Raw genomic sequence first — 15,425 nt, forward strand, 5'->3', positions numbered from 1 at the left:
ATCCTCAGTTTTGTTTAATTGGTGGGGGTAACTGGGATCCAAAATGCTTCGAGTATACCACTCCTAAAGCTGTCATCTCTGTACAGGTAACTCAATGCCAAGCAGAGTACAAGATGGATAGAGGTCTTCTTCTATCCCCAAGATAGCCTAGTTCTTGCGTTCACCTGCCTCACCCTGCCCCAGGATCTTGAATGGGAGCAGGAGTGGCCAACTGTGAAATCAATCTCAGTTTGGGGTGCTCCTGTTCTTGCTACAGATTAAATTCCCTGAGACTGCCCTTTTATAAGCAATCCTTTCTAGCCCACAGGTGAGAGTCCCAGCCCCAAGCCTACACCTGCCTATGACCTCAAACATCACAGCCCACTGAAGATTTCTCCCACCCAGATTTTCTGCCTTGCTCTGAACAAGCAATTTAACATGGGTTATCCATTTTCAAAGATAGGTTCAATCCAAAGTCCCATCACTTACTGATTTAGGACCTAGGAAATGCTACTAAATCTCTCTAAATCTTCTTATCTGTGAAAAGGGGCTAATAATAGCACCTACCTGGCAGACATGTTAGGAAGATCAAAATGCTTACTCAAATGAGTAACATTTAGCCAGGTATCTGAGCCATAGAAAAGACCCAGAACATGTTATTCTTTAGTTTTCTTAACCCTCTTTCCTGTAGCCTATCACTGGGGGCAACATGTCATCAGCAATGCCTGGGGCAGGACAGTTCCTTGCACTGCAGGGCCAGTGGAAGAGAAATAAGGCAGGGGTGAGAAATAAGACAGGAAGGACCTAGGAGCGAAGCACCATACACTGGAAATCCCCTGATGGGTGACAGTTTAGGGCCATGGATGCCTGGGCCCCAAAGCCCTGAGATTCTGATTGGTCTGGGGAGACACCTACACGTGCTCTGTAAGTTGCATTTCCATCACTGCATTGGGTCATTGGCCTCTTGAATATTTCTGGAACCTGTCCTTCTTTTACTTCGGTTTCCCTCCTGTCACGCTGACGTGGTCCTCCCATTATGGTGCCCTGAGGCTCCCATTGTATCCTCTTAGTGGGATCAGTTCACATCACATCATTCCTGACCTCATATGTGTTCTTCAGAGTTTCTTCCCAAAGCCACAGCAGAGGTGTAAGTGGCTTTCACATGCTGGTAATTATTTTCTCTAGGGAGTCCACTCCCAAACAACAGTGGGAGCCGCAATGGCAGCAGCCATAGTGCCTGACGCGACCTCCCTCACAGAGCCCCCCAGGGTGTAACTGCCGGTTTGCCAGACCTGGGACTCGACCTCAGGTCTCTAGACTCTGCCTTTGCAGGGGTGGTGACAGGGAGCCTTAAACCTGACTTGGGCAGACAGATGTTACAGTGCTTTTCTACCTATGTCACTTGGGGCAGGTGCCCTCATTTGCTGCACTTGAATTTTCTTAAGATCATCCGGAGATTATCTAGGAACCTGTGAGAAACTTCTAGATCTGTGAGGGCTGCCAAGGCACTAGCTGTGTGAGCTTCCTGTGCGCCCTCTGCTGGCCAAGTTCCTGTTTTTCATAAATTATGTGAGGAGGTCAGCATTGCCAGCTAGCGGCATGGCAAAGGACAGAAGAAGGACATGGAAGGTTCCCAGGCTCATAACCTTTCTTCTCCTGTGCCATTTGGCAGATATGTGTTACTTCACCTCTCTGGAAAGGCAGAGGCCCACCCAGGGTTCATCTTTCTTACTGACCCTCCTGAGATTCACTTCCACAAAGGAAAAGCCTTAGCCTCATCACAGTATCCTTAGGTATCCCCCCGTCTCTGACCCTCTGACTCCCCAACGAGAACATAGTGGTGTAACCCTCATCCCCACTCTCACAGATCTCCACCCTCATCAGTTCAGCCTGCGGCCTTACGTGAATAGGGAGAACTCATTGTGGGGAGGTTCATGTTTGGCTCCGAGAGGCTTCTGGTGAAGTCTGGAATCAGAGACAGTGAGGTTAGCACAGACAATTGAGATTTTCCAGGGATTTAGGAACATCAGGGCCCATTTAATGTTTTACTTCTTTTTTGTATGTTTTGAGAAACCCTAAAGCAGAGAGACAGTAATGACGTAAAAAATAGCTTTCCTGGGGGTGCCTGGCTGACTCAGTCAGTTAAGCCTGATTTCAGCTCAGGTCATGAACTCAAGGTTGTGAGATGGAGCCCCACGTCAGGCTCTGCGCTGACCATGAAACCTGCCTAAGATTCTCTCTTTCCCTCTTCCACTGGCCCTTCCTCCAACCTCTCTGTCTCTGTCTCTCTCTCTCTCTCTAAGAAAAAAGAAACAAACAAACAAAATAAAACAAAACTTTACTGGTCAAAAATGGTGGAAATGGAAATGAAATAGAGCTAACTTGGTTTCTGAATGCAGAACTTCCTTACTTGCAACAAATACATGCATTGCATTAATTCAGGGGTATAGTATACATTGCCCACATTAATCTGAGACTTAACTGGAGGCTTCTACCTGATAAAACATTAAGTTTGATAATTGCCTGCATGAAATCCCTGGCCATAATCCAAACAAACTTTGCACATTGAGAGCACATAGCACCTAAGGAATAAGAAAACTCAAAACTGGGTGCCTGGGTGGCTCAGTGGGTTAAGCCGCTGCCTTGGGCTCAGGTCATGATCTCAGGGTCCTGGGATCGAGTCCCGCATCGGGCTCTCTGCTCAGCAGGGAGCCTGTTTCCTCCTCTCTCTCTCTCTGCCTGCCTCTCTGCCTACTTGTGATCTCTCTCTGTCAAATGAATAAAAATAAAATCTTAAAAAAAAAAAAAGAAAACTCAAAACTTGTGCTCTGTTCATATCTTCACTTCTCCAATGAAGATATATAAATGGCTATCAGACACATGAAAAAATGTTCATCATCACTAGCCATCAGGGAGATTCAAATTAAAACCACATTGAGATACCACCTTACACCAGTTAGAATGGCCAAAATTAGCAAGACAGGAAATAACATGTGTTGGAGACGATGTGGAGAAAGGGGAAGCCTCCTACACTGTTGGTGGGAATACAAGTTGGTGCAGCCTCTTTGGAAAACAGTGTGGAGATTCCTCAAGAAATTAAAAATAGAGCTTCCCTATGACCCTGCAATTGCACTCCTGGGTATTTACCCCAAAGACACAGATGTCGTGAAAAGAAGGGCCATCTGTACCCCAATGTTTATAGCAGCAATGGCCACAGTTGCCAAACTATGGAAAGAACCAAGGTGCCCTTCAACGGATGAATGGATAAGGAAGATGTGGTCCATATACACTATGGAGTATTATGCCTCCATCAGAAAGGATGAATACCCAACTCTTGTAGCAACATGGACGGGACTGGAAGAGATTATGCTGAGTGAAATAAGTCAAGCAGAGAGAGTCAATTATCATATGGTTTCACTTATTTGTGGAGTATAACAAATAGCATGGAGGACAAGGGGCATTAGAGAGGAGAAGGGAATTTGGGTAAATTGGAAGGGGAGGTGAACCATGAGAGACTATGGACTCTGAAAAACAGTCTGAGGGGTTTAAAGTGGCGGGGGTGGGGGGGTGGGAGGTAGGGGTACCAGGTGGTGGGTATTATAGAGGGCACGGCTTGCATGGAGCACTGGGTGTGGTGAAAAAATAATGAATAATGTTTTTCTGAAAATAAATAAATTGGGGAAAAATGCATGATAAAAAATAATGAATACTGTTTTTCTGAAAATAAATAAATTGGAAAAAAATTAAATATAAATAATTAATTAATTAATTTTAAAAAAAGAAAGAAAGAAATTAAAAATAGAGTTTCCCTATGACCCTGCCATTGCACTCCTGGGTATTTACCCCAAAGATACAGATGTAATGAACAGAAGGGCCATCTGTACACCAATATTCATAGCAGCAATGGCCACGGTCGCCTAACTGTGGAAAGAACCAAGATGCCCTTCAATGGACAAACGGATAAGGAAGATGTGGTCCATACACACTATGGAGTATTATGCCTCCATCAGAAAGGATGAATACCCAACTTCTGTAGCAACATGGATGGGACTGGAAGAGATTATGCTGAGTGAAATAAGTCAAGCAGAGAGAGTCAATTATCATATGGTTTCACTTATTTGTGGAGCATAACAAATAGCATGGAGGACAAGGGGAGATGGAGAGGAGAAGGGAGTTGAGGGAAATTGGAAGGAGAGGTGAACCATGAGAGACTATGGGCTCTGAAAAACAATCTGAGGGTTTTGAAGGGGCAGGGGGTGGGAGGTTGGGGGAACCAGGTGGTGGGTATTAGAAAGGGCATGGATTGCATGGAGCACTGGGTGTGCTGCAAAAATAATGAATACTGTTATGCTGAAAAGAAATAAAAAATTTAAAAAAAAAAAACAAAACCTTGTGCTCTGGTATGAAGGTTCTACCCAGTCTTAGCCTTGCTAACTACATGGCTGATCGAGGCAATTCTGCCTCTCACCACTCTGAGCCTCGTTTTCCCTGTCTGTCCCTCCAGCTCTGACCATCTATGCTTCTAAGAAGCAGGAGGACTGGACCTGGTGAGTAGGAATGGAGAAAGTTGGAGCTGCCCCAGGCCAGGTTCAGACAGAGCTTCTCAAGAACTGTGTTGGAATCAGAGGAAGACTCTTCCCTTTCCACACATGCTACCTACAAAGAGGCAGAATTAGGACATGGCCTCAATGTCACCATTTGGAGTTCCCCAGGGCTGGGAAATTATAATGTCTAGTGCTTATGCCTTCCTGGTGTGCACTCCCTGCTGCCTAAGGGACAGAATGTGTGCAGTGGCCATCACATGACCCATGTTTCAGGAGCAGGGCTAGTTCTAAATCTGTCTGTTGACAGATCCACATTTGCCTGACAAATGTCCTATTTTTAGTTTGGGAACACTGTCACATATGAGTTGAAGGCTCAGGGGTTGGGCCTCCGTCATGTTATAGGCCTCTCCATTCACACTCCATGCATTAGACAGTCATTTGAGTTAAAAGCCTCTTCTTTTCATTCCCCTTGAGCCAACACCCAAGTGCTTTCCTCGGTGGGGCCCTCAGAAACCCTAAGCTGGTGTCATTTTCCCACCCTAGATTCAGACAACCCCTTCCGCTGCAGGGCGTTCACCTCTGCTTGAGCAGGCTGGGAGGACAGAAATGCATTTGGATGATCCAGAACCATCCAGTTGTCAGTCAGGACTTCAGTCAGTCAGGACTTCAAAGCCCCAGATCTGTGGGTGAAGGTGATCTGTTTACCTATTACCTAACATACCGAGGCACCCATGGCAAGGCTTCATTTTCCCTTCAAGGATTTCTCTCACCTAATTCATTTACCAGGGAAGTTCTCAAAGGTCATTTATCATGCAAGTCAACAGGAAGGAACAGATCTGCATGCAAACTTGCAAGGTCCTTCTTTAGAAGTTATTTTTGGCCCTGGTATGCATGTTTGCAAAAATCTTACCTTCTGAGCAGCACTGGGGCTCATCTCTTTCCAGGTCTTCAGACTCCATTTTCACACTGAAGTCCTTCAAAAATGACATTTTTAACACAATGAAATGACTCAGCAATGGCCTGGGATGAAAGGAGGACCTGAGTAGACAAGAAGGAGATCAGTTATGGCACTTCTGACCCCAGGAAACCTTGCTGGACTTCCCTAGTGCTGATTATCCACCAGCCTTGTTCTCTGCTTAGAAATGTTTGCTGTGTCCAGAAGTCCTTGTAAGACTTGACCATGCTTCTTCTATCACTCTTTCTTTGATTTTTGCCCTTCAAAGCAATGTTTCCAAACTGTGGGTCATGATATGATTTTTATGGATCTTGACAACATTTGATAAAAATGTAATCAAGAGTTCAAAGTGTATTATTGCTCTAGTTCTGGGGCTATCAAACTACAGCTCACAAGTCAAATCTGTCCCACTGCCTATTTTTTTAAATAAAGTTTTATTGGAACACAACCATGTCTTTTTTCATACATTGTTTATGGTTGCTTTCTGGCTTTAACAGCAGAGATGAGTATTTGAAAGATCATCTGGTCAGCAAAGCATAAAATGCTGACCATCCTTAATACCCATCACCAGATAGGTATTAAGGAGGGCACGGATTGTATGGAGCACTGGGTGTTACACTCAAACAATGAATCATGGAACACTACATCAAAAACTAATGATGTACTGTATGGTGACTAACATAACACACACACACACACACACACACACACACACACACAAATACTGACTGTCCCAACATTTATAGGAAAAGTTTGCTGACTTTCTGCTATAGTCTAATCTTTGCAAAGAAAGTCGGTTTCTTTGAAGCCTCTTGTCATGGCAAACTAAGCCTCCAAAGGTCCCAGAAGGCTCAACTTTTAATGTCTTGGGGAAGAGTAACACAAGAGCTCTTCACTGCGAGGGCTTAGACAAGAGAGATTTCCAAACACCCCTCAATTCTGCAGGACACATCTCACTCAGTTCACAAAGAACTTTCCCCAACATTATTTCAGGACATCAGAGTAAGGGAAGTGAGGGAAGAATTGCTATTCTCATTTAACAGATGAAAAACCCGAAGGTAAGTGAATTCTCAAGGATCACACCACTTTTAGTTTGCAGAGATGGGCAGTCTGTGTGGAAACCCAATCCTTTGAGAAGGGCTTAGGAGTGAGACAAAGGGAACTAGATGCTTTTGCAAAAATTAAAAATGACGTGAGAGGGCTCCAGGACTCAGCAGCAAAGACAATGAAAGACAGGGGAGTGGCTCTCAGAGGCAGGGACACCTGATAGATCTTTAAGGGCATGGATAGCCACTATCTGAGTTTCACTTATTATTCAGTTCTCCCACAAATCTACAAAGTGCAACTGCTTTTGCAGTTTGGGGATACATCAAGGTACACAGGGAATTGGTGGCAGCTGAAAAGGCAAAGAATTTCGCAGCCACATGATATCAGAATAAGAAACATGTGGCAGAAATAAATGTAGGTACCCAGATACATGAAGACAATGGTGGTCCTGACGGAGGACAGAATGATACCTACAGACTGAGGTACTTGGGATGTCCCTGTGAGCCGCTATGGAATTTGCCACCAGCATCAAAATAAACACAGGTGGCTTCCAGAGAGTTCCCTAGAGAAGTAGTGCACTCAACGGTCTGAGGCGGATCTCTTTTCACCTAAGAACACTCAAAATACGGAGGCTTCCAAAATCTCTTTTCGGAAGACCAGTACTTTCTAGATTCTGAAATCAGTCTTCTCTAGAATCTGGAAATCAGAGATAGCGTTATCAGGGTTTCCAGGTCTCCAAAGCTCAGTGTCTGCCTAGCCCTCCAGCAATGCTTGGCCCCTCAGCAGAAGTACTCCTGGCAGACAACAGGCTGCTCTTGGGGCTGAGAGCAGGCCGTCTGGGCAGGAATCAGAGACAGTATTTAGAGATTCAGGAAATCCACAGGAGTCATGCTTCGGGAAAAAAGCAAGGCAGGGCCAGACCCTGCTCCGCTTCCCTATCTATGTCAGTTGGCCTCTTCAGCGCGAGTCAGTACCCCTTACCTGAGCCAGGGATCCCCACGCGCTGTGGTTCCTGGAGCTCAGCTTGTCTTCTCCCTTTGGGATCTCTGATGTGGAGGGGCCAGGTCTGGTCCTTACTTTGAAGAATCGGTTTGGGAGTGTGCGTGCAAATGTAACAGCAGCATTCCTTTACCCAGTAATAAATAGCGTCTTGGGTTATTAGGCGTTACGTCATCATCCATTGCCTGCCATTTTCCATACTGAGGGAACAAACAAATTCCTGGGGAGTAGTGTCACTCTGCCAAGAACTGTGCCACATCCACTGAACACATTTCAAGGCACCTGAAACAGGCTACATGGCTGCCAGTCCAGTCCGACAGTGAAGGTATAGGAAAGACACATGAATAGAAGGAAAGGGGAGACAGGGTGTAGGCCAGACACTGAGCCTGGGAGGTGCAGCCAAGTCTCTGTTCTCCTGCTGGTTCTTTACTCCAGTCCCAGAGTTCAGCCAGGTGGGGTTCCACATCTCAGAGAAAAATATCCTTCTTTCTGTTCTCCTTAAGGAGTACTCCAGGGTATCACTGACACTCCTGTCCGCCTCATCTCTGTTCACTCTTCTTCGGTGGTGACATGCAACACATCCACAAGGGACCTTCCTTGTTCAAGACCACCAAGAACCAGCTTCTCCCTACAGCCTGTTGGCATTTACTTGCTTTTTTATTCTTTTGTATTGCATTTGCTCTTGTCAGTTAACAAGTGTGGTTGTGCTTCACAAATCCAGTAACAGCTGGTTCATTCAGAGGAAAATCCACATGACCAGGTAAGGTCATGGCAGCGGGGCCAACAGCAATGGCACAAGAGCCAGGGCAACCGCCACAGCAATCCACTGTATGCTCTCAGCATGCCAGGCCTAGGCTAGCCCACTGCATTCCTTAGCTCCCCTAATCCTGTGCTGATCGGGGGCTGGCTGCTGGCCTCCCAGCTGCCGCTGTAAAAGGCAGTGTCAAGCAGAGAGAGTCAATTATCACATGGTTTCACTTACTTGTGGAGCATAAGGAATAACACGGAGGACGTTGGGTGAAGGAAAGGAAATGTGAGTTGGGGGAAATCGGAGGGGGAGATGAACCTTGAGAGACTGTGGACTCTGAGAAACAAACTGAGGGTTTTAGAGGGGAGGGGGTGGGGAGGTTGGGTGAGCCTGGTGGTGGGTATTAAGAAGGGCACGTACTGCATCGAGCACTGGGTGTGAGGCATAAACAATGAATCTTGGAACACTGAAAAAATAAAATGAAAAAAAAAAAAAAAACAGTGATCCACAAAACTCAACTGATGACCAAAAAAACCCTCTAACTGACATGTTAGCACAAACTGGTAGGACTCACACGATGCCACAATCCATCATACACCTCCCAATTCCAGAAATGTAAAAATATGAGTAAATGTATGTATTAAAATCATGACACAGCATTTGGTCTTGAAAACCTACCACTGTTACAGTGCTTCATATTCCTTACTCCTGTTCTGTTTCTTCTCCCCATTCTTGCTTTCTTTTGGTTTTGTATTATTTGGTATTCCATTTATCTCCCTACTAGTTTGAAATTTATATGCTTTTACACTGATTTTCTATTCTTTTAGTCTTTATCCTAGAAATACCCCCATGTATCCTTAAATTATAAAGACTTATATTAATGAATAACATTATCCTCTTCCCAGACAATCCAGAATCCAGAACTCCTGCATTTACCTCAACTTCACCCTATTTATAGGCCTTCTACTGTCATCTATTTTAATTTCGTATACTCTCAAAACTTTAAGATACTATTATTATTATTTCATAACATGAGTGTTAATTTACTTTGGGCTATATATTTAGTAACTTCTTTACTCTTCATTTCTTCTTATATCTATACCTTTTATCTGGGATCATTTTCTTCTTATGTGAAGTATGTATTTTAGGCTGCACTGTCTAATAGGGTAGCTACCAGCCACATGTGCCTATTTAAGCATAAATTAAGTAAAATAGAACAAAATTTAAAATTCAGTTCCTTGGTCTCATTAGAGACTCATTTCAAGTGCTCACTAGCCACAAGTAGCTAAAGGCTCCTACATGGCAAATATAGAGAACATTGTCATCATCTTCAAAAGTTCTATTGGATAGTGCTTATCTAAAGTTTCCTTTCCTGGGACACCTGGGTGGCTCAGTGGGTTAAAGCCTCTGCCTTCGGCTCAGGTCATGATCTCAGGGTCCTGGGATCGAGCCCCAAATTGGGCTCTCTGCTCAGTGGGGAACCTGCTTTCCTCTCTCTCTGCCTGCCTCTCTGCAAACTTGTGATCCCTGTCTGTCAAATAAATAAATAAAATCTTTTAAAAATGAAGTTTCCTTTTCTGCTGATCTTATGGTAGTGAACACCCTCTGTTTTTGTTTAGCTGAAAATAACCTCATTTCACCTTCATTCCTGAATTGCCAAGTTCATCATGACCAGAAGAGAAGCTCCAGTGTGTACTCTGCCTGTATCAAGATACTTCTGCAGGTCCTATTGTCCTATAATTTTGCCTCAAAAAACTTCAGTCTCTGTCAAGAGACAATCTTAAGAACTCACGTGGAACTTGGATTTTCTTTTTTTCCAGATAACAGTCTTATCCATGGGGTCAGATAAATAAAATGCCACTATTATGGCTGGAAATAAATAAGTAACTGAGTGGGATTTTGTGGGTAAGACTGGGAAGCCAGTCATTACTTATTACATTTCTTCCTGTCAGAAAATGCATCTTACATTACAAACACACACATATGAGCTTTTGGAAACTTCAGGGAACATATGGCCCTTGTCCTCTAAAAGGGCCGCCCCCACCCCCGCAAACTGCAGGTAAACAGGTAGAAACTGTTAGTATTTCTAATTATATAACAGTAGAAAAGCACAGATATAAACCACTTTTTTAAAAAGCTAATATTAAAAATGTGTGCTCAAAAGTTTTAATTGTTTGGGTGACCCTGATTGAAAAACCATATATGTGCGTGTGTGTGAGCAAAGAACCTGATACGGGCAGGGCTTGATCCCAGTACCCTGGCAGACACTTAACTGACTGAGCAGCCCAGGCACCCCAAAAACTATATATTTTTTAATATTTGGGGAGTTTAAGACACAAACTTATATGAATATAAAATGAAATGTATTAAATATAAAATTTAAATATAAAGTTATTTAAATTAATTGAACTTATTTTATTTATTCAGCTTTATTTTTTTTAATCCCTGGTTGGAATGCAGACTGTAACAATAGAATCTAAATATAGTAAAAAGGTATGAAATAACCTCACTGCAGGGAGTGAGGAAGAAACCAAAGGTGCTGACCTAAAGTCACATTGGAAATGAGTGGAGTCTTTAATTTAAGACCAAAGGCAAAGAAACTACCTAAGCACTGTATGCAGTTGGTAAAGTTTCCCACAGAGTCTGGAGTACAAGTGAACAACAATGAAACCATTATCCATAGGTTACTGGCATTTAACCAAGAAGCATATAGATGGTGGATGAGAGCAGCCAGGTTTCTCACTGTTACAGGGAGAGTTCACAAACAAGCATGGGGAAAAGGCTGAAGTGAACCATGCGGAAACGGATTAGAGACATCCATATGAACTCAGGTTTGGCTTGATATAGAAAGGACAGTTACATACAAAAATATTATCAATCTGTGCATATACCTGGGTTAGTAATCACATGGATAGTTCCCTGATTGGTCAGATGGAAGAGCATAGAAACAATGATACCCAGTACAACAAGCATACCTAGTGCCCAGTTCATAGTTTTTAATACCATTCTCTAATAAAAAGAATCAAAGGGGTGGGAGGTTGGGGGAACCAGGTGGTGGGTATTGGAGAGGGCACGGATTGCACAGAGCACTGGGTGTGGTGCAAAAACAATGAATCCTGTTACGCTGAAAATAAATTTAAAAATAAATAAATAAAATTTTAAAAAGAAAAAAGAAAAAAAGAAAAGCCACAAAAAAAAAAAAAAAATCAAAGCTCCTTAGGAAAATGCCTGAAATTCTAGGGCTGGGTCAAGAAATGCACAAGGTGAAGTCCCAAAAGTTCATTTTGGCTTTTGTTTCCTTTGTCTTTGGAGACATACCTTGAAAGAATTTGCTGTGGCTGATATTGAAGAGGTTACTGCCTATGTTCTCCTCTAGGGTTCTGATGGATTCCTGTCTCACACTGAGGTCTTTTATCCATTTCAAGTTTATCTTTGTGTACAGTGTAAGAGAATGGTCGAGTTTCATTCTTCTACATATAGCTGCCCAGTTTTCCCAGCACCATTTATTGAAGAGACTGTCTTTTTTCCACTGTATATTTTTTCCTGTTTGGTCGAAGATTATTTGACCATAGAGTTGAGGGTCCATATCTGGGCTCTCTACTCTGTTCCACTTGTCTATGTGTCTGTTTTTAGGCCAGTACCATGCTGTCTTGGTGATCACAGCTTTGTAGTAAAGCTTGAAATCAGGTAACGTGATGCCCCCAATTTTGTTTTTGTTTTTCAACATTTCCTTAGCGAGTCAGGGTCTCTTCTGATTCCATACAAATTTTAGGATTATTTGCTCCAGCTCTTTGAAAAATACCAGTGGAATTTTGATCGGAATGGCATTAAAAGTATAGATTGCTCTAGGAAGTAGAGAAATTTTAACAATGTTTATTCTTCCAATCCAAGAGCATGGAATGGTCTTCCCTCTTTTTGTGTCTTCTTCAATTTCTTTCATGAGTGTTCTGTAGTTCCTCGAGTACAGATCCTTTACCTCTTTGGTTAGGTTTATTCCCAGGTATCTTATGGTTCTTGGTGCTATAGTAAATGGAATCGATTCTCTAATTTCCCTTTCTGTATTTTCATTGTTAGTGTATAAGAAAGCCACTGGTTTCTGTACATTGACTTTGTATCTTGCCACGTTGCTGAATTGCTGTATGAGTTCTAGTAGTTTGGGGGTGGAGTCTTTTGGGTTTTCCTTAAAGAATCTTGTCATCTGCGAAGAGAGAGTGTTTGACTTCCTCATTGCCAATTTGGATACCTTTTATTTCTCTTTGTTGTCTGATTGCTTCTGTACAGCAAAGGAAACAGTCAACAAAACAAAGAGGCAACCCACAGAAAGGGAGAAGATATTTGCAAATGACAGTACAGACAAAAGGTTGATATCAGGATCTATAAAGAACTCTTCAAACTCAACACACACAAAACAGACAATCATATCAAAAAATGGGCAGAAGATATGAACAGACACTTCTCCAATGAAGACATACAAATGGCTATCAGACACATGAAAAAATGTTCATCATCACTAGCCCTCAGGGAGATTCAAATTAAAACCACATTGAGATACCACCTTACACCAGTTAGAATGGTCAAAATTAGCAAGACAGGAAACAACATGTGTTGGAGACGATGTGGAGAAAGGGGAAGCCTCTTACACTGTTGGTGGGAATGCAAGTTGGTGCACCCACTTTGGAGAACAGTGTGGAGATTCCTCAAGAAATTAAAAATAGAGCTTCCCTACGACCCTGCAATTGCACTCCTGGGTATTTTCCCCAAAGATACAGATGTAGTGAAAAGAAGGACCATCTGTACCCCAATGTTTATAGCAGCAAGGGCCACGGTCCCCAAACTGTGGAAAGCAAGATGCCCTTCAACGGACAAATGAGGAAGATGTGGTCCATACACACTATGGAGTATTACGCCTCCATGGGAAAGGATGAATACCCAACTCTTGTGGCAACATGGACGGGACTGGAAGAGATTATGCTGAGTGAAATAAGTCAAGCAGAGAGAGTCAATTATCATATGGTCTCACTTATTTGTGGAGCATAACAAATAGCATGGAGGACAAGGGGAGATGGAGAGGAGAAGGGAGTTGAGGGAAATTGGAAGGGGAGGTGAACCATGAGAGACTATGGACTCTGAAAAACAATCTGAGGGTTCTGAAGGGGCGGGGTGTGGGAGGTTGGGGGAACCAGGTGATGGGTATTAGGGAGGGCATGGATTGCATGGACCACTGGGTGTGGTGCAAAAACAATGAATACTGTTACGCTGAAAAGAAATAAAAATTAAAAAAAAAAAAAAAGAAATGCACAACGTGGGGTGCCTGGGTGGCTCAGTGGGCTAAGCCTCTGTCTTCAGCTCAAGTCATGATTCCAGGGTCCTGGGATCAAGCCCCGCATCGGGCTCTCTGCTCAGGGGGATCCTGCTTCTCTCTCTCTGCCTGCCTCTCTGCCTACTTGTGATCACTCTCTGTCAAATAAATTAAAATCTTTAAAAAGAAAGAAAGAGAGAAAGAAAAAGAAAGAAAGGAAGGAAGGAAGGAAGGAAGGAAGGAAGAAATGCACTACATAGGTCTAGAATACCTTGTAGTACCAGAAAGTAAAAAAACAGGGGAGAGGGACACCTGGGTGGCTCAGTCATTAAGCGTCTGCCTTCAGCTCAAGTCATGAACCCAGGGTCCTGGGGATCCAGCCCCACATCTGGCTCCATGTTCCACGGGAAGCCTGCTTCTCCCTCTCCACTCCCCCTGCTTGTATTCCCTCTCTTGCTGTCTCTCTCTCTCTCTCTCTCTCTCTCTGTCAAATATATAAAATCTTAAAAAAAAAACAAAAACAAAAACGGGGAGGCAGTAATTAGGTACGTCAAAGGGACCCCAGAGCAACTGAAAGCGTTCCCAGAGGCCAAAGTTGGAACAATTTGAGCAAAAAAACACATAACGTAGCATTGGATTGTAAAGTATAAAATAAATATCCATGAGTCCATACTGATATAAATAAATGATTAAATAAATTAATGGGGGAGAACAGATTTCCTCTGCAGAGGAATTTATGTATATACGTCCTCGTTCAAAGAGGCAGAACATAACTCCCTTCACCTTAGGTGTGGGCTGACCCATATTGTCTCCCTTCCAAAGAGCACAGTGTAAATAGGAGGGGGAGGAGAGGTAATATAACATGTAATATAACAGTGAAGAAATCTGGCAGACACTTCCCCAGTCAGCTGATCAAGTCAATGATCACCAACATTGATAAGTCATATTGATAACATGTAATTTTGATATGATGTCATGAGACTGGTAATTTACATCAATGGTCTTCCTCCCAAAAGCCTGTAACTCTAGTTTAATCATAAGCTTAAGTTAAGCATCTGTCTTACTTCAGATTTTATTAGTTTTATTTAAATTAATTTAAATTTTATTTATTTTTTTAAAAAACTAATAAAATCTGAACAGGTCTTGATCCTGGGTCCCAGGATCCAGCCCCACATGGGGCTCCCCCTCAGTGGGGAGTTCGCATTTCCCTCTGCCCCTCACCCTGCTCTCATGCTCTCTCTCACTTTCTCTCAAATAAATAAATAAAATATTTAAAATAATAATAATGAAAAAAATGACGATATATTAATATTATTAGTTCATTCATCATGATAAATGTGTCCTAACAATGTAAGAGGTCAACAACAGAGGAAATTAGGTGTGGGGTATATGGGTATTCTCTGTATTATCTTCACAGGTTTTCTATAAACCTAAAAATATTCTAAAATAAAATAGATATTAATTTTTTAAACATTTAAATTTTTTATTAAAGTCCATATGTCTTTTTATACTTTGTGGTTTGGGATCATGTGGCACGTATTCATTTTTTAAGATAACAACAATAAATGCAAATTCTCATGCTCTTATACCCTGAGCTTCTTGTTTAGCAGGCCCACGGTTAAGCCCAGAAATAGGTTTTTTCACAAAGTTCCCCCATGTGATTCTGGTACAGGTGGTTCAGATCATATTTGAAGAATTACCACCTCTTCCCAATATATTTTAATTAAAAGTCCAATAAAATGCATGACACAGCTGAGAGCTTGGGGTGATTGGGACCTAGCAATCCGCACTAATAGTGTTTAGTCTAGCCTCAAATACAGATAATGATCAGCATCCTACCACAATAAAGAAAAA

The 15,425-nt window shown here is 42.6% G+C and overlaps 1 protein-coding gene across 2 annotated transcripts in view; it reads right to left on the reverse strand.

Annotated features, from left to right (window-relative positions):
• Positions 1–7,623, reverse strand: part of LOC122915758 (interleukin-36 gamma-like) — a 43,316-nt gene extending 35,693 nt beyond the window's left edge. Inside the window, exons 1-3 of one of the 2 annotated variants that reach the window (XM_044262502.1) lie at positions 7,507–7,623; positions 5,434–5,561; positions 1,882–1,944 (exon numbers count right to left, since the gene is read on the reverse strand). In XM_044262502.1, coding sequence (XP_044118437.1) covers positions 1,882–1,944; positions 5,434–5,512 — 142 coding nt within the window. In that variant the 5' untranslated portion in view covers positions 5,513–5,561; positions 7,507–7,623. The remainder of the gene's footprint in view (positions 1–1,881; positions 1,945–5,433; positions 5,562–7,506) is intronic. The other variant, XM_044262503.1, reaches the window with a different exon arrangement.
• Positions 7,624–15,425: the final 7,802 nt, after the last annotated feature.

Source organism: Neovison vison, chromosome 8, assembly GCF_020171115.1.
Source record: "Neovison vison isolate M4711 chromosome 8, ASM_NN_V1, whole genome shotgun sequence".
NCBI lineage: Eukaryota > Metazoa > Chordata > Mammalia > Carnivora > Mustelidae > Neogale > Neogale vison.